The sequence below is a fragment of the Eretmochelys imbricata genome, chromosome 6, assembly GCF_965152235.1.
Source record: "Eretmochelys imbricata isolate rEreImb1 chromosome 6, rEreImb1.hap1, whole genome shotgun sequence".
In the NCBI taxonomy this organism is placed as follows: domain Eukaryota; kingdom Metazoa; phylum Chordata; order Testudines; family Cheloniidae; genus Eretmochelys; species Eretmochelys imbricata.
Window position 1 is genome coordinate 111,163,213 of NC_135577.1, and position 21,915 is coordinate 111,185,127.

The 21,915-nt window shown below is 39.2% G+C and overlaps 1 protein-coding gene across 1 annotated transcript in view; it reads left to right on the top strand.

Annotated features, from left to right (window-relative positions):
• The window catches only part of DYNC1H1 (dynein cytoplasmic 1 heavy chain 1), a 69,844-nt gene that overhangs the window by 41,427 nt on the left and 6,502 nt on the right, over nt 1-21,915 (top strand). Inside the window, 34 exon segments of the mRNA XM_077819377.1 lie at nt 722-851; nt 2,669-2,802; nt 3,126-3,240; nt 3,400-3,561; nt 3,649-3,863; nt 3,995-4,199; nt 4,375-4,548; nt 4,653-4,772; nt 4,859-4,979; nt 5,838-6,033; nt 6,751-6,868; nt 7,992-8,207; nt 8,992-9,204; nt 9,383-9,510; nt 10,054-10,207; nt 11,348-11,494; nt 11,583-11,733; nt 11,960-12,213; nt 12,406-12,540; nt 12,652-12,746; nt 12,891-13,065; nt 13,558-13,633; nt 15,256-15,416; nt 15,749-15,860; nt 16,335-16,395; nt 16,472-16,595; nt 17,136-17,249; nt 17,624-17,794; nt 18,028-18,245; nt 18,432-18,535; nt 18,981-19,192; nt 20,123-20,276; nt 21,445-21,549; nt 21,552-21,586. Of these exon segments, the coding sequence (XP_077675503.1) occupies nt 722-851; nt 2,669-2,802; nt 3,126-3,240; nt 3,400-3,561; nt 3,649-3,863; nt 3,995-4,199; nt 4,375-4,548; nt 4,653-4,772; nt 4,859-4,979; nt 5,838-6,033; nt 6,751-6,868; nt 7,992-8,207; nt 8,992-9,204; nt 9,383-9,510; nt 10,054-10,207; nt 11,348-11,494; nt 11,583-11,733; nt 11,960-12,213; nt 12,406-12,540; nt 12,652-12,746; nt 12,891-13,065; nt 13,558-13,633; nt 15,256-15,416; nt 15,749-15,860; nt 16,335-16,395; nt 16,472-16,595; nt 17,136-17,249; nt 17,624-17,794; nt 18,028-18,245; nt 18,432-18,535; nt 18,981-19,192; nt 20,123-20,276; nt 21,445-21,549; nt 21,552-21,586 (5,005 nt within the window).

Genomic DNA, 21,915 nt, shown 5'->3' on the forward strand with positions numbered 1-21,915 from the left:
AGATTGCTCTTTTAGATATATTAAGTATAAACACTTAAAAGGGCTCAGCTGGGCAGAATTCTCAAGTAGTTCAAATGCCAAACTCCACTTTTTTTTTTGGCCAGTAATTTCAACTTCAAACGGTTGGCTCATTCATTTATCTGCTTGGAGCACAAAACTGTTGTAATGGGCAGGTTTGTGAGGTGAAGTACAGACTGCCTACGAAGACCACGGGATTATAGTTCACCTCAAATTTAAAGGTGGTAAAAACAAATAGTTTGAAAAGGCTTGGCCAATCTCAGTCCTCTTTCTTTAATTGTTGCAGTTGAGATTGAGGATTTTACCAAATTGAGATTTTTTTTACCATATTGGACCTTAAATTGTTACGATTACACTGAAAGGCTTTTCACCCTTACTCCCTTCTCACATCTTCAGGATTTGTCAAATTGAAATTGCGCTTGCTGTAGAAATGAACAAAACTTAAAGTTCATAAAATAAGTGCCACCTTCAAAGGCTTATATATGAGGAGTAATACCTTTTGTGGATTTGAAATCTAGTCCTCTCTAAGCTCAGGGCAAGAGAAGTGTCTGTTGGATTGCTAAGTAGTTGCAAGTAGATGTAAATATGGGTCAGTTCTAATAGTATTACCCTTTGCCTTAACTTGATATTTAAAACACTTCGCGTATATCTGTTTTTAATAGGTGTTGCATGCTTGCTTGTAACTGTCTTTCTCCTTAACTAGACTTGTGGAAGATGAGGAGAGACGTTGGACTGATGAAAACATTGATATGGTAGCTCTGAAACATTTCCCCAACATAGACAAAGAGAAAGCTATGAGCAGACCCATCTTGTACAGCAATTGGCTGTCAAAGGTAAAGAGGGATATCTCAGTCGAAGCCTTGCCATTGACTGTTGCAGACACTAAGTATCCTATTAAGAGAGTGAATCTTTGCCCACCACTTCTCTTAGGCAGTACTCCTTCTAGTGTGCTAAACATAGTCCATGCTATGTTTCAGAGTAGCAGCCGTATTAGTCTATATTCGCAAAAAGAAAATGAGGACTTGTGGCACCTTAGAGACTATCCAGTTTATTTGAGCATAAGCTTTCGTGAGCTATAGCTATATCGAATGCATCCAATGAAGTGAGCTATAGCTCACGAAAGCTTATGCTAAATAAATTGGTTAGTCTCTAAGGTGCCACAAGTACTCCTTTTTCTTTTTGCGAGTCCATGCTATGATAGAGTTTACCTTTGACAATAAGGATTGCTAACCATTTGGAGTTGGTAAGCAAACACATTTGATGCAGCATGCCATGATGGGTATCCAGCACACAGCAGAATCTGTCTGGGTATCAAGGGAGTAGAACTGTGAATTTGAAGGAAGAGCATATACCCAAACAGGGACACCTCTAGAATACCAAGGGTAACAATCCCAGAAAGTATCCTGGGGTCTTGGACTAGTGCAGTTAGGAGATGTAGGTTCTTTTTGGTTTATTTAACAAATAAGCCAGTGGTGTCCGTAACCACACTGGCTAACTAATGACTCAAAGGAGAAGTGCCACCCACTGAGTCACAAGCTTCATTTCCTAGCATCCTGGGTCTCCCAAGTGGTGTTAGATTATTGAGTTGCTTGATCTGAGGTATGACCCAAGGTGTATGATTGTGGAGTACAAGAATACTCAATCTTCTATCTAGCTGTATGCTTTCAAAACAATAAATGCCTATAGTCGTCCCATAACAAACAATAGTGTCTGGTCAAACTTCATGGCCTTAGACACCCTCCCTTCCCCCCCTCCCCCCCCCCCACCACCACCACCACCAGTCCTTGATATGACCTCAGCTGTTGCAACTGTCTTAAAAAAAAAGAATTGTGTAATGCTAATATGTGGTTTGTAAAGCTCGTTGCTCTGAATATTTTAGGGTTTGCTTTTCAGTGTCCAAGCAGGTATTCATAAATCTACTTCTGTGTTTGCTGGCTAAATGCTCTCCTGTCTGTTCAGACTTATGAAAATACACTTAACATACATGCACCCCATGTATTAGATAACATAACTCAAACCAGTTGAGCCATATGTGTGTTCAAATCAGGAATTTGCAGTGATGGTAAAAGTGCCAAGTAGGAGCACAAATACCTATCTACCTGGGAATTTTCTGACACTTATGGAATATACTGACTTATATTGCCTCTTAAAGTAATCAGTAGATCCTTTTAAATGCCTTACATTACAATGGCTCTGCGGACATGATGCACAAATAGAAAATGCATCAGATTTTAGTGCAGCATCTGAGCTGATGTGGAAACCAGTTTTTCAACTTAAGGTGAAGGTCTGAATTGCACTGCTAAGAGGCACAGCACAGAACTCATAGCCAAAGGGGAGTGGGGTGGGGACTAAGGTAGCTTTGAGTCTTAATGGGCTGTCTAAATCGTGCAAGCCACTTCCCAGATGCCTGCAGAAATTCTGGGCAGCACTGCTGCCGTGGCATGTAACATTATATGCCCTGCCCGTGGCACATACTACATCAGAGTCTGAGGGGGTCCCTGTGGCGATCCTCCTCAATTCTTGAGTTGGGAATTTGTCACTCCAGCCCCTTTCTCACCCTGCTGACCCCTCTGTGCTGGATAACCTCTCCCTTAATCTTAAATTCTAGACGGTTAGATCTCTTGCTTACATATTGGCCTCCTTATTCTAGGATTATATCCCAGTGGATCAGGAAGAGCTGAGAGACTATGTAAAAGCCAGGCTGAAAGTGTTTTATGAGGAAGAACTTGATGTGCCACTAGTGCTGTTCAATGAAGTTTTGGATCATGTCCTAAGAATTGACCGGTAAGCTGAATTTCCAACTCCTGGGTTTGTCTAGTTTGAATTATAAAACAAATCTGTATTCAGACTAGTCCGGAATGGAGCACCAGTTTGTTCTGGTGTTCTACTTGGGAGAGGCATTCTGTGAAGGGGGCACTGCAAGGTTGGAATTATAGCAGTAGACTGAGAAATATTGACAATAGTCACTTCAGTGTACCCCCGAACCGGTCACAGTACCAAAAAAAAAAATATAGGTTAAGTTTGCAAGGAAAGGAGGTTTGGAAATGTGTTGGCTAATTCACAATTTATCAAGCAATAAATTTACTTGAAGTACCAATCTCTTTCAGAATCTTCCGCCAGCCCCAGGGTCATTTGCTTCTCATTGGAGTTAGTGGAGCAGGGAAAACTACTCTCTCACGATTCGTAGCTTGGATGAATGGTTTAAGTGTTTACCAAATAAAGGTTGGTTTAGTTCAATCACTCAACAAAAAAACTGACTGTTAAAGCTTGCAGTTGTCTTACAGATATTCTATCTTTGGTAAGATAAATGTATAAACGTAAGTCATTGTGAGGGAGGATAAGGGCTAAAAAAGATCAGTAACTATTGCTAAATCTTTATAGGTTCATAGAAAATACACAGGTGAAGACTTTGATGAAGATCTGAGAACGGTCTTAAGACGCTCTGGCTGCAAGAATGAGAAAATAGCATTTATAATGGATGAGTCAAATGTACTGGATTCTGGATTCCTGGAGAGAATGAATACTCTTCTGGCCAATGGAGAGGTAACTTGAGTAAATGTGTATAAAGTAGCAGTTATGCAGGGAAAAAAATCAAGCCTTTAAGAAAAATATACTTATTTCCTGGATTAGGTTCCTGGTCTCTTTGAAGGAGATGAATATGCCACCCTTATGACTCAATGTAAAGAGGGAGCGCAGAAAGAAGGCTTAATGCTAGATTCCCATGAAGAATTGTACAAATGGTTCACCAGTCAAGTTATTCGCAATCTCCATGTTGTGTTCACCATGAACCCATCTTCTGAGGGCCTGAAGGACAGAGCAGCTACTTCTCCAGCTCTCTTCAACAGGTAACTTATTTACTCTGTTTGGGAACTAACCTACAACTTCAGGTCTGTCTTTTTTAATTAAGAATATTGTTAATACCCTCTTAAAAAAAAAAATTTTGGAGGCTTTAATGTATGTCTTGTCCTGTCTGCAGGTGTGTCTTGAACTGGTTTGGAGACTGGTCAACTGAAGCACTGTACCAAGTTGGCAAAGAGTTTACAAGCAAAATGGATCTTGAGAAGCCAAACTACATTGTGCCAGACTATATGCCAGTTGTATATGACAAGTTACCACAACCGCCATCACATAGGGAAGCTATTGTGAATAGCTGTGTATTTGTTCATCAAACCCTTCATCAGGTGTGTTCTGGCATGCTACTCGGATCTCTAATGCCGTGTTCTAGTAGACTGACACAAGTTCAGTACAACAACGTTGCCCTGTGACAGTTTTGAGTTTAAAAAAAAATCTAGATATTCTATAATCCTAATCTCTTACATATACAAACTTTTGACAAAATCCTTTTCCTTTGAAAAGGCTAACGCTCGTCTAGCAAAACGGGGAGGCAGAACTATGGCCATCACACCACGTCACTACTTGGACTTCATCAACCATTATGCTAACTTGTTCAATGAGAAAAGGAGTGAGCTGGAGGAACAGCAGATGCATTTGAATGTTGGTCTTCGAAAGATCAAGGAAACTGTTGACCAGGTACATACCTTTAAACTTTGCTTTTTAAAATAAAATTAGAGCTATTAAAACGTTTTAAAACTGAGTTTAGTCTATACAGACTCTAATCTTACAATTCATGACAGGTGGAAGAACTGCGTAGGGACTTGAGAATAAAGAGCCAGGAGTTGGAAAAAAAGAATGCTGCAGCTAATGACAAGCTGAAAAAAATGGTGAAGGATCAGCAAGAAGCTGAGAAGAAAAAGGTGAAACCAAAGCTTTCTTTACCTTTTTGTACATGTGCAGTATATTTAGAAATAATATATTACAGGTTGCACAATCTTTCTCTTAGGTTATGAGCCAAGATATTCAGGAGCAGCTGCACAAACAGCAAGCAGTAATTGCAGATAAGCAAATGAGTGTGAAGGAGGATCTAGACAAAGTCGAGCCTGCTGTCATTGAAGCTCAGAATGGTAAGTCAGCACTGACAAATAACTACAGCATACCTGCCTTTAGGGGTTTGGGGCTGATCCAAAGGCTCTTGAAGTCAGTGGGCGTGCTTCCATTTGCTTCAGTGAACTTTGGGTCCTTCCCTTTATCAGCAGTATCTTAATCTTTAGTGTGGAAGCAGTAGAAATAAAATGGTTCACTAGCACTACTGAGCTTCCAAACGTCCTATTATTGCTACTGTAGACTTGCATTCTAAGCTGTATTTTTATTAAACTTTTGAGCAATAAAGTGTCTTAATGGTTCACTGTTTTTGTCAAGCTTTGCTAGATTTACTTAGTATCTTTCAGTATACCAGGCCACATTAAAATAGGAACTCCTGAAACAGGAGTAGGTCGACAAACACTAGGAAGTATCGTGAATGGAAATACTACCTACAACTTATTTACTCAGGAGTTAGTTACAATGGCTTATCAGTGGGTTGTGTAAGAGGAGGAAGGACTTCTAATTCACTATTTGATTAGGTATACGGTCACTCACTGTAGAGGCATAGCCTTGTTTTTAGGCTCCTTAACTTGTGAACTCAGTATAGCTGCCAGGTGCAAACTCTTGCTCTTGTAGGAGTGCTTGGAGGCTTCTGATAGTTCAGCTTGCTCTCACACAAGTGAGAATACTGGTGGAGAGTTTTCAAAATGTGGAAAGCATTTGGTTTTTACAAGAGAGGTTTAATTCATTTTAGATATGACCTGAAGCTTAATCTCTCAACAATCTCAATGAAGATTTGCTAATTCCTGTCTTACTATTTTGCTGTCTTCTCTTCCTTTTTCTCCCCTATCAATACTCTTCCTTTCTCCTGATCGATCCGGCTTGACCACTGTGATTAGCTGTAAAATCAATAAAGAAGCAGCATCTGGTAGAGGTCCGTTCTATGGCCAACCCACCTGCGGCAGTGAAGCTAGCACTAGAATCCATCTGTCTACTATTGGGTGAAAGTACAACTGACTGGAAACAGATACGTTCCATCATTATGAGGGAAAACTTCATTCCAACTATTGTAAACTTTTCTGCTGAGGAGATCAGGTGAATAACTGCAGGTACTGAGGTACTGCTGGGAATAGAAAGAAATTGTTCACAATATTTCCACAATAGAAATCTTAGTTAGTAGTCACAATTGGTGGTGATAGGGTTTGTTTTCTACCTCACAAAAAGCAAAATTAATCTCAATGCGTATGCAGAATCTCCACCTTTTATGCGGCGAACAAAATATCAAACTGTCATATATTCATGAAGATGATCTATCAGGGAGCAGATATGCATCTCGGCTAAATTTTGCTCTTAAAATAAATTTTAAAGTATAGTCTGAGTAGCACATACTGCCATCAGAGCACTGGGATATAGACTATTCCCAGTAATTGAACTTAAATTTCTTTCTTTATTTCCTAGCAGTAGCCTTAAATCCTTGATTGTTGCATGCTGAATACTTTTTTCGTTCTCTTAATAGCTGTGAGCTGTATAAGGAAGCAGCATCTTGTTGAAGTAAGAGCAATGGCCAGCCCTCCTGCTGCAGTAAAACTGGTTTTAGAATCAATCTGTCTCTTGTTTGGTGAGGAGACAAATGACTGGAAAAAGATATAATTTAATCAGCAGCTTTTCATTGTCAACTTTAATACTGAAGATCTACGGTATTGGTTTTAGTTTATCTGCTGTAGTAAAGGGGCAACTTCCTCTCAGTAATTCTGCGCTGACAGTTTCAATACTTGCATACATGCTGTGTGAAACATAACTCTTCTTTTGCAGTGATTCCATCCGGGAAAAGATGAAGAAGAATTACATGTCAAATCCAAGTTACAATTACGAAATCGTAAACCGAGCATCCTTAGCGTGTGGCCCTATGGTAAAATGGGCAATTGCACAGGTAACTCTTCTGCAGTAGATACGCCAATGTAGAATGCTTCAGTGTTATGTGGGAAATCAAACACCTAGTGCTCAGTACTAGTTCTACAGTGCTGAAAACATGCAAGGACTCAGAATCCGCAGACTTCCATCACTCAAAGATCTGTGGCGTCTTGTCTAGCTTGCTATTGTAGAGGTAAAAACAGAAATTGGTCTCAAGTGAACGTGCAGAGTAAGGTGCTGAGTGTTCTTGAATACTCGGGTAACTGTCACATGATTAACAGGATCCTGCAGTACATTTCATAAGAACTTGTATGTAATGATTGAAACCCTTAACTTACTTTTTCAAAAGACAGTTGAAAATATCTGTTTTAATAATCGTGATTAGTGGCTGGTCTTTTTGCTCCGTAGCCAATTTTGTGTATGTACAGACCAGGTTTTTGTTGCCTGGTTTGATCTCGTTTCCCCCACCTGACAAGGGTGGGGAATATTTTAGAGCAGGGTGATCATGTCTTACTTAGGGTAGGGCATCTAGTTCTGAAGTAATGTCAATGGCAAGCACAGACAGCATCTCATCTAGCCCTGTCCAAAGGCCAGGTTGGTTATTTGTGGGTGTAGGCTTTGGCTGAGAGTTTACAGGTGGGATTTTAGAAGCTTGAGTAGAGTGCTGTTATGGGAAAACAGGAGGGCTCCTTCAGTGGGGGCAAGCTAATCCCAGGGAAAAAGAAAAAGTAATTTGGTATTTACCCCCAAAGGGTAAGCTTCCCTCTTCTAGCCTTCCAGACTCATTGCAGTGTCTCTCCTTCCTTCATCCTACATGCCCTGAGAGAGCGCACTGGCAATTCTCTGCACTGCATGATTTAATTTGATCGAAATCTGGAGGCTTCACAAAGAACTTCAGTGAGATGAAGAGTGCAGTTTACATCTCTGGCTGTTCCAGGCCGCCTGCAGACTCAGAATAGTGAATCAGTTTAAGTAGAAGACTAGAAAATTAAACTTTTTAAAATGAAATCCTGAATACCTAAAATCCTGAGGGGTGCCCTCAATCCATAAAAAATTATTCTTGCTGACTTGCATGGTCCCAAGTCACATGGTAAGTTCCTTTCTAGAAAGTATCTAGAACTGACTGTTTACATGTTTCACAGCTGAATTATGCAGATATGTTGAAACGAGTAGAACCTCTCCGCAATGAACTACAGAAACTGGAGGATGATGCTGAAGACAATCAACAGAAAGCTAATGAGGTAGAACAGATGATTCGTGATCTCGAGGCCAGTATTGCTCGCTACAAGGAAGAGTATGCAGTGCTGATTTCAGAGGCTCAAGCAATTAAGGCAGACCTGGCTGCAGTTGAAGCAAAAGTGAGAATACTTAATGTACCATTTTGTCCATTTTACTAACTTTTCTTTGTTTCGGGGTGGGAGTAGTGGCTTTCAAACATTCTGTATACCTTTCTAAAACAGAATGCTTTAATGGCCTCTCTACTCCAGTTTGCCTTTCAGTGTGTTTCATCCTTTGCCTTTCATCCAACCTGTCCACATCTTTCCTGAAGAGTGGTATCCAGACCTAGACACAGTAATACAGCTGAGCCCTGATTGCTGTATAGATTGGGACCAATACCTCCCGTGTCTGTCTTACAACACTCCTGTTAATATGTTCCAGAATATTAGCCTTTTTTGCAGCTGCATCACATTGTTCACTCATACTCAATGTGATCCACTGTAACCCCCGGATGCTCTTCAGCCTAGCCAGCTAGATCCTACCCAGTTATTCCCTGTTTTGTAGTTTTGCATTTGACTTTTTTCCCCCTTCTTGAATTTCACTTGTGGAATTCAGATCAATTCTCCAGTTTGTCAAGGTCGTTTTGAATTGTAATCCTGTTCTCCAAAATGTTTGCAACCCTTCTATCCCTTTCCACTACCAGAACTGTGAAATTCACAGCCCAAGAATTCTAACACCCAAACTTCCGGAGTTGTACATGCACTCATAGTTGTTTTCTGGACATACGTAATTCTGAAAATTTGGGTCCAAAGGCTGGTGTGTTGGGCAGACTTGTTTCTCCATATAGGTTGCAAATGCGATAATTATGGGAGCCTTCATTTTGAATAAAGATATATATTATATTGACCATTCCTTAATTTCTAGGTAAACCGTAGCACAGCTCTCTTGAAGAGTCTGTCTGCTGAACGTGAAAGATGGGAGAAGACAAGTGAAACCTTCAAGAACCAGATGTCCACTATTGCAGGAGACTGTTTGCTTTCAGGAGCTTTTATTGCTTATGCTGGTTACTTTGACCAGCAAATGCGACAGAACTTGTTCACTACATGGTCCCATCACTTGCAGCAAGCAAATATCCAGGTAAAGATTGATCCACCATTACTAATGTCATGACTACCACACATGTTAACATTGATTGTAATGAGTTACTGTTTCGTAAAGGGGAAATCACAAGGTGTTCACAAAAGATAAAGATCAAATTTGATCGGACTTTGGGCTCTCTTTGGGCAAATAATAATAATAATGTTTTACTCTACAGTTCCGTACAGACATTGCGAGGACAGAATACCTTTCCAATGCAGATGAGCGTCTTCGCTGGCAAGCAAGTTCTCTACCTGCAGATGACCTGTGCACAGAAAACGCTATCATGCTTAAGCGGTTTAATAGGTACTTCGTTTGTACAATAAGTACAGAATGTATGGGGATAAACTTAACAATGGATCGGTGCACAGAACTCCCACTGAAGTCAATGGAATTTGCACACGCCTATCAAAAGGAAAACTTGGTTGAAACTTTATCATCAAACTGAATATAAATGCTTTGAGAGATTTTGAGCGCTGTCTGGCATCTACATAGTACCCATGATTAGCAAATTAAATTCAAGTCTTAATAATCTCCTTCCCTTGTGTTTATAAATAAGCAAAACAATTGCATTTTTAGTGTTCTTCACTATTATACCAACTTAGCTCAAACTGAAGCTGTTAGTCTGTATTGACTGAAACGTTAAAGTATCCTTTTGATAGTTGTATCTAGTTAGATCATTAACTGTTATCTTCTCCAAACAATGACCGTGATCCTCCATATTCCATTTCATGAGCCCACATTCTCCAAAAAAGATTTAGAATATTAACTCAACCTGAGTGGACTAAATGCCTTGTATCGGAAGCCTTAAATCAGTCATATGATGGAAATATTTTTTCACTAACTTAGGTATCCACTGATCATTGATCCTTCTGGACAAGCCACAGAGTTCATTATGAATGAATACAAGGACCGTAAGATCACTCGTACTAGCTTTTTGGATGATGCTTTCAGAAAGAACTTGGAAAGTGCATTGAGATTTGGTAACCCTCTACTCGTCCAGGTTAGTCTCTTGTTTACATAAATTAAAAAAAAAAAAAAAAATTGTGGTTACATTTCCCAGGAAGTACACTTGAAATCTTCACTTGCTGGGGCTTAGTTTTATTGCTACTCTGGCAATTCTGTGCTTTTCAGGAATTAAATAAATGAAGGTCCTTGTGTAGACAATGGATCAAAATGCAGCAAAGATCATCTCCCTTACCTGTTGTTCTAACTACATTGCTCCTCCTCTCCTACCATATCAAGGTCAAATTTAAAGGCCTTTCTCAGCTGTGCCCCTTGCTACGTAATAATTTGTCACCTATTGTGCCCCTTCCGCTTCACCGGTGATTTCACTTTCCAGTCTGCCTGTCCACTTCCCTTCCGTGACACTTCACACACCATCCCTCCTGCGTAGAACAGTCCCTACACTGATCTGTAATGCTCCTGTTTTCTAAAAAAATCTTAACTCACTCTTATGGATATCTACAGTAAATAGTCAGTGTTGAAATAGCTAGATTGGAGCAGATGGGAGAAGTCAAATTGGCTTGATGAAAATACAAAAAGTAACGCAAATGTATGAAAGTACATCTGTCTAGAGATGGTACCCATTCCTGTAGTATCCGAGCACCTCACAATACCTTAAGAAATAAGGCTAAATTATCCCTGTAGCACAGATGGGTAAAACTGAGGCACAGATTAACTTACTTTCCAAAGGTGTCAGTCTCCATCACCCTCTTATTGCTTGTGCTCTTAAATTGTGAGCTCTTTGAGGCAGGATTGAGGTCTAATATTTGTAGCAATGGGAGCATCACTTCTGATTGTGGCCTCTTGGTGCTACTTATAATCTGATATCTACACAATGAAAAGAGCAAAATTAAGAGAGCCAAATCTGGAAATGTTACTTAAGTATGTAATCCATCATCCAAAATGTCTGAATAGTAGTTGATAGTAAAAATTAAACTGTGTATAGCTTATTGTATGGGGAATAACATTGGACTAACAGTAGTTTCACACATGACCAAAACTTCATGTGGATTACTACTAGAGCTTTCCCAAGCCGGGGAAAAAATGTGATCCAGATCAAACTTTATTCAAGCTTGTTCCAGCACAGGTCCATTTAGCTACTGTTCTCTTCATTACTCTCAATTGTATTGCTGTTTAGGATGTGGAGAGCTATGACCCAGTTCTGAATCCTGTGCTGAATCGTGAAGTCCGGAGAACTGGAGGTCGAGTGCTTATTACCCTGGGAGACCAAGATATTGACTTGTCACCATCCTTTGTCATCTTCCTCTCCACCAGAGATCCAACAGTAAGGAATGCTTACAAATTTGTTTAGCTTTCAGCAGGGCAGAACATGTATTAAGCCAACAAAATGATCCTGATATTTATTTTGATAGGTTGAATTTCCCCCGGATCTCTGCTCTCGTGTTACGTTTGTCAATTTCACAGTAACTCGCAGTAGTTTACAGAGCCAGTGTCTGAATGAGGTCCTGAAAGCTGAAAGACCAGATGTTGATGAAAAACGTTCTGACCTCCTTAAACTTCAAGGTCTGTTTTTGACAAATTAAATCATAAAAATGAGTCCTAATTAGAGAATAAACTTGACTGTCTCTCTCTTACTAATATACAGCTATTTTTATAGTTGAGGAATGTGATATTTTGGAATGTTCTGTTTCAAAGCATATAGGAGATATGACAAGCTGCATAGAATAAAATGTTTCTATAGGTTATATGCAATGCATGTGATCGCAGATCTCAATTTGTTTTACTTAAGGTGAATTCCAACTGCGTTTGCGGCAGTTAGAAAAATCTCTGCTACAAGCTCTCAATGAAGTGAAGGGACGTATTTTAGATGATGACACAATCATAACTACTTTGGAGAACCTAAAGAAGGAAGCAGCAGAGGTCACCAGAAAAGTAGAAGAGACTGATATTGTCATGCAAGAGGTGGAGACTGTATCTCAGCAGTATCTGCCACTTTCTACAGCATGCAGTAGTATCTACTTCACAATGGAGTCACTGAAACAGGTTAGATAAAGAATCAAATTTAATCCCTTTCTTCCCACCAGAAATATTCAGTACTCATAACATTTTTCCAAAGTCATGCTGTACTGTTTAAATTCCCGTTATGACTACAGAAGTATGTCACGGATTGCAATAACCTCAGTGTTTGACAAACAGTAGGGCCATAAGTTCTAAACTTTTTTTAACTCTTTTTAGATACACTTCTTATACCAGTATTCTCTCCAATTTTTCTTGGATATCTATCATAATGTCTTGTACGAGAACCCAAATTTGAAGGGAATTACAGACCATACCCAGCGTCTCTCAATCATCACAAAAGACCTCTTCCAGGTTCAGTATAGAATTTTCATTGACATTGTACTTAGCAAAGGGTCTTGTCCTGTGGAAATCTGATTAAGGCTCTTTATAATACAACTAACCTGTTACATTTTGTTTCGCTAGGTGGCTTTCAATAGAGTAGCTCGTGGCATGCTACATCAGGATCACATAACCTTTGCTATGCTGTTGGCCAGAATTAAACTTAAAGGCACAATTGGGTAAATATTTGAATCTTTGCTTTTTGAGATGCATCTCAGTTTTCCTATTTACATACATGAAAGCTTTGTGTTTGGTGCCTTAAAGTTAACCACTACTTCAGTTGAAGACAGATACTTGACTAAAATCTACTCTTCTAATTTAAGGGAGCCTACATATGATGCAGAATTCCAACATTTCTTAAGAGGAAAAGAAATTGTACTCAGCACAGCATCTCTCCCAAAGATCAGTGGACTTACAACTGAACAAATGGAAGCTATGATGAGATTGAGCTGCCTTCCTGAGTTTAAGGACCTGGTTTCTAAGGTTCAAGCTGATGAGGCAAGTATCCTGGTTAAGCACTGTCACTGTACTAAATTTAGGTTAGACCTATGTTGGGTACTTGCATGGCCCCCATTGCTATAGTATGAGTACTTCACAATGTTGCTAACCTCAAACACTCCTATGAGGTACGGATGGAGTTGGGAACTGAACCACAGACTAAGTGGCTTGTCAAGATTACACAGGAAGATTTTGAGCAGGGATTCTAACCTCAGTTTTCCCAAGCTAGTGTCCTAAGCCATGGATCGGTCTCCCCCTCTTTGTAGAAACTAGTGTACAGTTTCATTTTATTTAAGTGGACTATGTAGTATATAGTTTTAGTTTTGTTTGGGGTTTTTGCTGCAGTAAACACCCCCATCACTATCAAGACCATATAATGGTAGGCTCTGTATCCATGTGTGTAGGAAGTCCCTGTTCTGAAGATCTTACAGCTGGAATGGAATCCTAAGTGTCGTGCACAATGCATCATAATTAATATTTCTTTCAATACAGCAATTCTGTATCTGGTTGGAGAGCAGTTCACCAGAGCAGACTGTGCCATACATTTGGTCTGAAGAAAAACCTGCAAGTAAGTTCAGTTGCACTCTTACCCTGGCAAATGCCTTGCTACCAGTTTGTCTTGAATAGAATAGACCTTCATTAAAGTCTTAGAACTTAGCACTTATGAAGTTTGATAAGCACTGCAAGTTTGAAGACTTCCCTTTTCAATCCACAAAACAATTGCAGCATGAGTAATGACTGTGCAGCCTGTCCCTGACTCTACCCTACCATGGGGTCTTTGTGTCAAGTGGGGGCATTGTCTTGATATTCCCCTCAGACTGCCCACAAAAAGGTGTCAGCTATTTGCAAATATAAGTTAAAAAGGCACATTCAAATAGTTCCTTCAAAACACTGTTAAAATTTGTTCTAGTGTAGTGACTGTGGTTCCCTGCAACAGGAATAAACTACCGTACAATCCACTGTACGTAGAGAGTTGAATGGGGCATCTGTGCCTTTTGGTCATTGCCAGCCTGGTCTAACTCAGTGCTCTGTAACAGTACTCTGTACAAGGCTCTCTTATAACAAGTTTCGTGACCCTGCCTGTTCCCCTGCTAGAACTATTGCTACCTCTCTCCTCCCTCCCCCCCGCTGCCTCAACTTCTGTATTAACTGAAACTAAGACTGTTCATGCAAAGCGTAGATATTTATAGGTGGCTAGAAAGAAACTAAAGCTCTGGATTGGTGAAAACTTAAAAGAAAACTGCCACTCTTTTTTGCTTAATCTTTCCCATCTGTAAGATCACATGGCAAAGCACTTGCATGCAAAATTTGTTTGAAATAGGCTGTTTATCATTTACAGAGCTGTCTAATTGCTATAAATTGTTACTAACCAACTTTTTTCTAAAGGGAGTATTTTAAGCTCACTTTTAGTAGCTGCTGTCAAATTCTTTGGCTATGGGATCAGAATTTGCATAAGAAAAACTACACTAGTTTCCCATGGTGCTTTTATCACTGGAGCATATAGGTTTCAAATGATAGGTAAACAGTCAGTAGATCTGGACAAAATCTTAACAAGGGATACTGTCAAGCTGAAAGTTTTCTGTTACAAATAACAGCTTAGTTATTTGCCTTAATAGTCTAGCATTCTTCATGTGTTATGTATTACACAATATTGCAACACTTTAGTTGCAGATGCTGCAGGAAAGCGTGTTTTTTGTTTTGGTTTTTGTTTTGGTTTTGGTTTTGGTTTTGTTTTGGTTTTGTTTTGCTGAAATCCCTAGAGACTTCATGGCAACACTTGTATAGGCTTTAGATTCTGAATATGAACTCATTGCGGAAGCATCCAAAGGCCCTAATCAAATTACGGTACTGTTGTATTAGACACTGAAGAGCTCGCAACCTGAAAAGAGTACTGTGCGTAAGCCTGATGGTCACATTGATAGAGATGCCTAAATCAGTTTAAGATAACCTTCTTGGGCAGAGTTACTTTTGATTGTCAGATTAATAGCAATTACCATTATGTGAACTTCAGTATCCAGTACTGCATTTAGCAGCTTGTATCTCAGTCTTTAAAAGCTGTAGTTTTAAGTCTTTTTTTTCTTCAATAATTTGATTAACACAGTTCAAGGATTGGGAAGAAAATTATCAAATTATGATGACCTTTTAAGCGTCAGGAACAATAACACACTCTCTCTTCTTTTCTCATTTTAGCCCCTATTGGGCAGGCCGTTCATCGTTTGCTCTTGATCCAGGCATTCCGTCCAGATCGTCTGCTGGCCATGGCACATGCCTTTGTTTCAGCAAACCTTGGCGAATCCTTTATGTCTATTATGGAGCAGCCCTTAGATCTGACACACATTGTAGATACTGAGGTAAATTATAGGAATGGAAATACTTTTAAAACATGACATCGTATCAAGGGCATACATCTCTGGTGGTGACACATCAGACTGCTCTGCCTCAGTTTGGGTGATGGGTGTCCGTTATAGGCTTCAGCACTGAGAGAACAGTATTCCTAGGATCCTTTAGCTAAAACTATTGCAGTATAACACTTACTAGCTATGCTGAACACACTTATTACAGTAGCATAAGGGATGAAGGGAATTTACCTTCCCCCCACAGATTTGGGGGAGGTGCATAATTATCAATATGGTTTATTCTTATGGTAATTGTAAATGTTTTGTTTAAATGCCCTGGATTGTAGGTGAAACCTAATACTCCTGTTCTGATGTGTTCTGTACCTGGCTATGATGCCAGTGGCCATGTTGAAGATCTTGCCACTGAACAAAACACACAGATTACCTCTATTGCTATAGGTAAGAATACATTATCATTAGGTTTGGCAGAACTTGACTTTCATTTTTGTTTTATAATTTTTGACAGATACTGATTATTTTTTTAAGAACACTTAACAGTTTTAAAACTTTCAGTGGAGGGGAATCATGGGGGAGACAGTTTATTTAATGACAGACATTGGGATTCAAAAAGTTAAAGCTTTATCATAAACACAAATTGTCAACATCACTCGTAAAAATATACGAAGTAAATATCCTTAAATCTGTCTTCAAGCAGCATTTTTATTGTTTGCCTGTCTGTAAATGTTTGTTGTTGATTCAGATATTTTTTTCATCTTTGTGTGTGTGCATGCATGGTGAAATTAACATTTACTAATTTAAGAAAAGCAAATTGTTCCAGGCAGTTGTTATGTTTGTCTTATTTCTTACCACCTCATATAAACATAATTTAAGCCAATTAAGTTTCTAGAACTAACTATAACCTTCTGCTTGTAGGCTCTGCTGAAGGATTTAATCAAGCAGATAAGGCAATAAACACAGCAGTGAAATCTGGCAGGTATGTTCTCTCCTTTTTATATAAGTGGAACTGACAATAACAAGTTAGTTACTGTTCTGTTATCATATTCTTGTAGGTGGGTGATGCTAAAGAATGTCCATCTGGCTCCTGGTTGGTTGATGCAGCTAGAGAAGAAGCTGCATTCTTTACAACCTCATGCTTGCTTCCGACTTTTCCTTACAATGGAGATAAATCCCAAGGTAACTGAAACCAAGTTTGGCTTCGACTGGCACAGCAAGTGGTGTGTAGTGCTGTTCCAGTGTCCACTGTTACAAGACTCCTACCAACCAGAGCAGCATTCCCCATGATGGCCTTAGTGTGACAGGGGGAAAGGGTGCATTTTGGAATGCATCTGCAGGAGCAGGAACAAATGTCCCCAAAATCCTGCCTGGTGCTTTCTAGGGTATTGCTCACCCCATTCCTAGTAATGTCAAGTGTTTTGTAAATATCCTATTTCTCTGCTTAAGCAGGGCAGAAAAGACTGCCTACATCTTCCCATCCTTTCCTTTTTCTTAGCAGAAAGTAGGAATTGGCCCTTAGTACTTAATCATATACTTTAACATGAATTCTCATGTAAGTCCCTACTCCTGGTAATTTCGGCATCTTATTGCAAGAGGGAGGATACTCTGTTACAATAAAAAAACTTAGTGTAGGTTAACAAACTTGTTCCAAATATCACATTTTTCATAGAAGGGAGCATTCCTCAGGGTGTAACTTGTGTTGATGCTCTTCTGTCCTAGGTGCCGGTGAATTTGCTACGTGCTGGTCGGATCTTTGTGTTTGAACCTCCTCCTGGTGTAAAGGCTAACATGCTGAGGACATTCAGTAGTATTCCTGTTTCTAGAATATGCAAGGTGAGGCGATGGTTTCTGTGTAGTTATGTGGAACTCAAACCAACTGAAAGCTCTGAAGTTAAAAAGAAACTTTCATGAACAGTTTTCAGTTTCTATCATACGTTAAACAAATGTTATGCCTTCTGATATTATTGTGAAGGAACAAGTTTTTCAGAGGCTTTTAGTTTACGCTGACTAAAACATACCTGGCATGTAAGGAAGCAATCTGTTAAGCTTTTTATGATCTGATGCATTAAAACCTGGAGAATGCTGTGTTTACTCGACATTTGACATTCACCTGCACTGTAGCAAACCAGGGTTTTTTTTTTAATAAATTCTGATCACTTTGGTTTTAGTGTGAAGAAATAATGCATTTTCTTTTTTTCCCATGCTAGTCTCCAAACGAACGTGCTCGTTTATATTTCCTCCTTGCCTGGTTCCATGCCATCATTCAAGAACGTTTGCGATATGCTCCCCTGGGCTGGTCCAAGAAATATGAATTTGGTGAATCTGATCTGAGATCTGCCTGTGACACAATAGATACCTGGCTGGATGATACAGCAAAGGTAATTGATTTTTTTGCTCTTTCATAATCTTTTTTTAAATACAAAGTAACATTTGGATTACTTGTGATTACTGTTCAGTGAAGGGCAAATTAATCTGAAACACTGTCCAGATTAGCTGGAAAGAAGCAATATCCAAACTTTTTGATTTTGGCTTTCATTAAACTGTCCAAACTCGATTTCCCTATTTTTTTTGGTGAATCTTCACATTCTAATTAAATTGTCTATACTGTCAGGGCCGCCAAAACATTTCACCTGATAAAATCCCATGGTCTGCTCTGAAGACATTGATGGCACAGTCCATTTATGGAGGTCGCATTGATAATGAATTTGATCAGCGTTTGCTAAACACTTTCCTGGAGCGTTTGTTTACCACTTTGAGCTTCGATAGTGAATTCAAACTGGCTTGCAAGGTTGATGGACATAAGGATATTCAAATGCCAGATGGAATCAGGTATTTTTTCAACCTCAAATTTCAATTGGTCTCACCTTAGTAGCTTGCTTTCCTTTTGAGAAGCTGGAAGTTGTATTTTTTGCATTGGTATTTAGCCAGGCAATGTATTTCTGGTCACCTATTAAAATGCATGAGATTATGGATAATTAACTTAGTTCAATTTACTGCCACAACTTTCACTTACAGACGTGAAGAATTTGTCCAGTGGGTTGAGTTGCTGCCAGACACACAAACCCCATCCTGGCTTGGTTTACCAAACAATGCAGAAAAAGTTCTTCTCACCACACAGGGTAAAATTTGTATTTGACTTTGTATGCTTACAGGTTATGTAAACTTCACTCTTTTTTTTTTTTTTTTTTTTAATGCTCAAAATAGATGAGACACAAGTACCTTTTTGAGATACTTGTAACTTTACTATTTAGTGTATCTCAATATGTATTAACAATATCAGCCTCCACAAAATAATGAATAAATGTCTATGAATTCTTAAGGTTGACAGTAACATGCTTAGAATATCATCAGTAGACAGGAAGATACTACACAAGTGAGACTGACTTTTAGTTCTAGTCCTAAGGACGGTTACTCTTTAATAATTAAAAATAATCCTTAAGTATAAGTGGCAATCACAGAAGTGTTAAATGTAATCCACATGCCTCTTTCAAACTTTCCTTGTACTGATATCCCTTTTTTTAATTCCTTTTTTTTTGGCTTTGCTTCCTTTATTCTTTGGTTCAGGTATTGATATGATCAGTAAAATGCTGAAAATGCAGATGCTAGAGGATGAGGATGATCTAGCTTATGCAGAAACTGAGAAGAAGGCAAGAACAGATTCAACTTCAGATGGTCGTCCATCCTGGATGAGAACACTGCACACCACAGCCTCCAACTGGTTCCATCTTATCCCACAAACTCTAAATCATCTTAAACGAACAGTGGAAAATATTAAGGTGATTGCCAAATACATATTTTGGTCTGTAAAGGACTAGGGGTTATGCAAATGTGGCTGAGGTATCCTACTCAGATTGCAGCCTGAAAAAGGTCTTTCTAGGTCCAAGTAGTATAGCAAACTTTGAAACAAGGTATTGTTTCCTTTTCTTTGCTGTGTTTCCTTTTCTTTGCTGTAATTCAGTTAAAGAAATTATGACACAGTAACACTTCCATTTGGTTGGGAAGGTATCATTTAGAAGAGTTTTATTTCTAGTCTCTTGCTTCCTAAGCCAGGGGTGCTGTAAGTGCAGCATCAGACACATCACATGTCTGATCACTCAAGTGAACTGAGGAGTGTATGTTGGCTCAAAGGTAGTATCACTGGTCGGTCCTCACTGGAAAGATGGGTGGTAGCTAATACTGAGGCTTCTGCTAATTGAGAGTGGGGACTAAAAATGAAAGGGAGCCATAAAGCTCTGAGGGCTAGTATGAGACAGGTTGTTTTACAATCAAGAGAGTTTAAGGGAAGTCTGATTCTAGGTTGTTGAATGATTTAGACTTGGATTATATATTAAACTTCTCTGTTTAGATCAGGTTATGGACCTGGGCTCTGGACATAGATACAGAAAGGAATAGGGAATTTGTAATAATTAGGCCAAACTGTAGCAAGTAGCTTGCATGTTGTTCTCGCCTGCAGTTGGTGTCAGAAGGGAATGAAGTTCTTGCTTCAGTTCCCTTAAACTACCATCTGTGAAGCAGCTGCATCTTCAGGGTGGGTGAAGGAAATGACTGCATTGTAAAAAACACATTATGGTGAGCCCTTAACAGTTGATGATGATGCATGTGGGATTTGGGCAGCCAACTAGTTCCCTTTCACTGTTGCAGGGTTAAGTTATTTTTCCCACCAGAAGATGCTCATCTTGTTTCCTCATTTTTCTTCCTTAAATAAGGATCCGTTGTTCCGATTCTTTGAGAGAGAGGTTAAAATGGGAGCCAAATTACTTCAGGATGTCCGTCAGGATCTTGCCGACGTGGTTCAGGTTTGTGAGGGCAAGAAGAAACAGACCAACTACTTGCGTACACTTATAAATGAATTGGTGAAAGGTATGTGACTTCAAACAAGCTTCTCTTTCTAGAATGCTTTCCCAGTAATCCTATTACATCAGTTGATGTCGTCTTATTTCCAGCACTGAAGAGAAACACCACTATTTTTGCCTAATACAAAATTCTGAAAGTCAAAATGGTGAGGTTGATCCTGTGACATATATGAACTGCAGTATTGCCAACCTAACCATTCAAATAGCATGAGATTGACTTGAAGAAAGGGGGAAAAAAAATTTTTAAGCAGTCTAGGGTTTTTGCCTTTGGGGTTCACTTGGATTGTGGTTTTTAAACTTTTTCTGCAACTGTGGAAGCTGAAACTATTTAAATGAAAGATGAAACTTTCATGTTACTGTCCAGGAGCTGGAGATTTAAGTAAGACATCTATACTGTGTGACTTGGAAAAGAATTGAGAGTTGGCAGCACTAAAACTGAGATTGGTATAAAAAAATAAGATTTTGCTGAGTTTGAAACAAAGAGCCTGGTGTTAATTGACCGTAAATCAGTTTCCATCTAAACCTTAAGTTTTAAGCACTCGTACCAAAATTATCAGAGGAACTCCAAAAGTTACCCTGGCTTGATTTTCTCTGCTCATACATTTGGCAGTGTGATGAAAAGGGGACGTTTTGTATCAATACAGTGGAATATGCTGCTGGTTGAGATGGATTTAAGCAGAACTATTGTACACTGAATTAATAAAATATTCTTTGCCTTGTGACCAGAGGATAAAGGTGGTGGTACCCTTTGCAGTAACTCCTTAAAATTGTTGTCTTCCGTGTTGCAAAAGGCTTAATTGTATAATTAGCTGTGATGTATTTTGAGACCTGGTGTATATGCAGTTGAACTTACTAATGAATGTCTTCCAGGATTTGTTAGTAAATTGTACTTTAGACAGTAATTTCTGTTTAAATATTCATCTGAAGAACACATTTTAGAAAGCTACCTAGTTTTCTATAATGTCATGAAACTGTCTTTCAGTTTGTGTTACACTTGTACTCTCTGGACCCAGTTAAGTTAGAACCCCACTGTGCTTGATGGTATGAAAAATCTGTTGTAAAACACAGTAATAGCGAAGTGACTGCCACTGAAAGGGTAAAATTGCATTTGGGAAATAGTGTGTAATCCAACTCATACCCATACAGAGCTCTTACCTTGGATATGTCTTCTCTAGGTATTCTGCCTCGTAGCTGGTCTCATTACACTGTACCTGCTGGCATGACTGTTATTCAGTGGGTGTCTGACTTCAGTGAACGCATTAAACAACTCCAGAATATTCCCAGGCAGCAGCTTCTGGTGGAGCAAAAGAACTAAAGGTATCTATCTTGTGGTTGTATTGCTTTTTCTCATTTAAAGGCTTTTCTGAATTCTGAGAAATTAGGGTTACATGAGTCTGTAACTGCTTATATCTAACTGTTAGTGTAAAAGCATTGAAACGCTTTAGCTAAGGAGCTTCTCAGAAATCTTACCTGGACACCCCTTCAAATGTGCTTGTATATTATGGTGTTCCTGAATGACTTCCTGTGTTTAAAAATTGCCATTTTCCAAACCTAGCTGCAGATCATGCACACAGTATAGTTGCTGCAATGGGGAAAAAACAGCTAGGCTATGTCTACACTACCAGCCAGGATCGATGCTCTGAGAT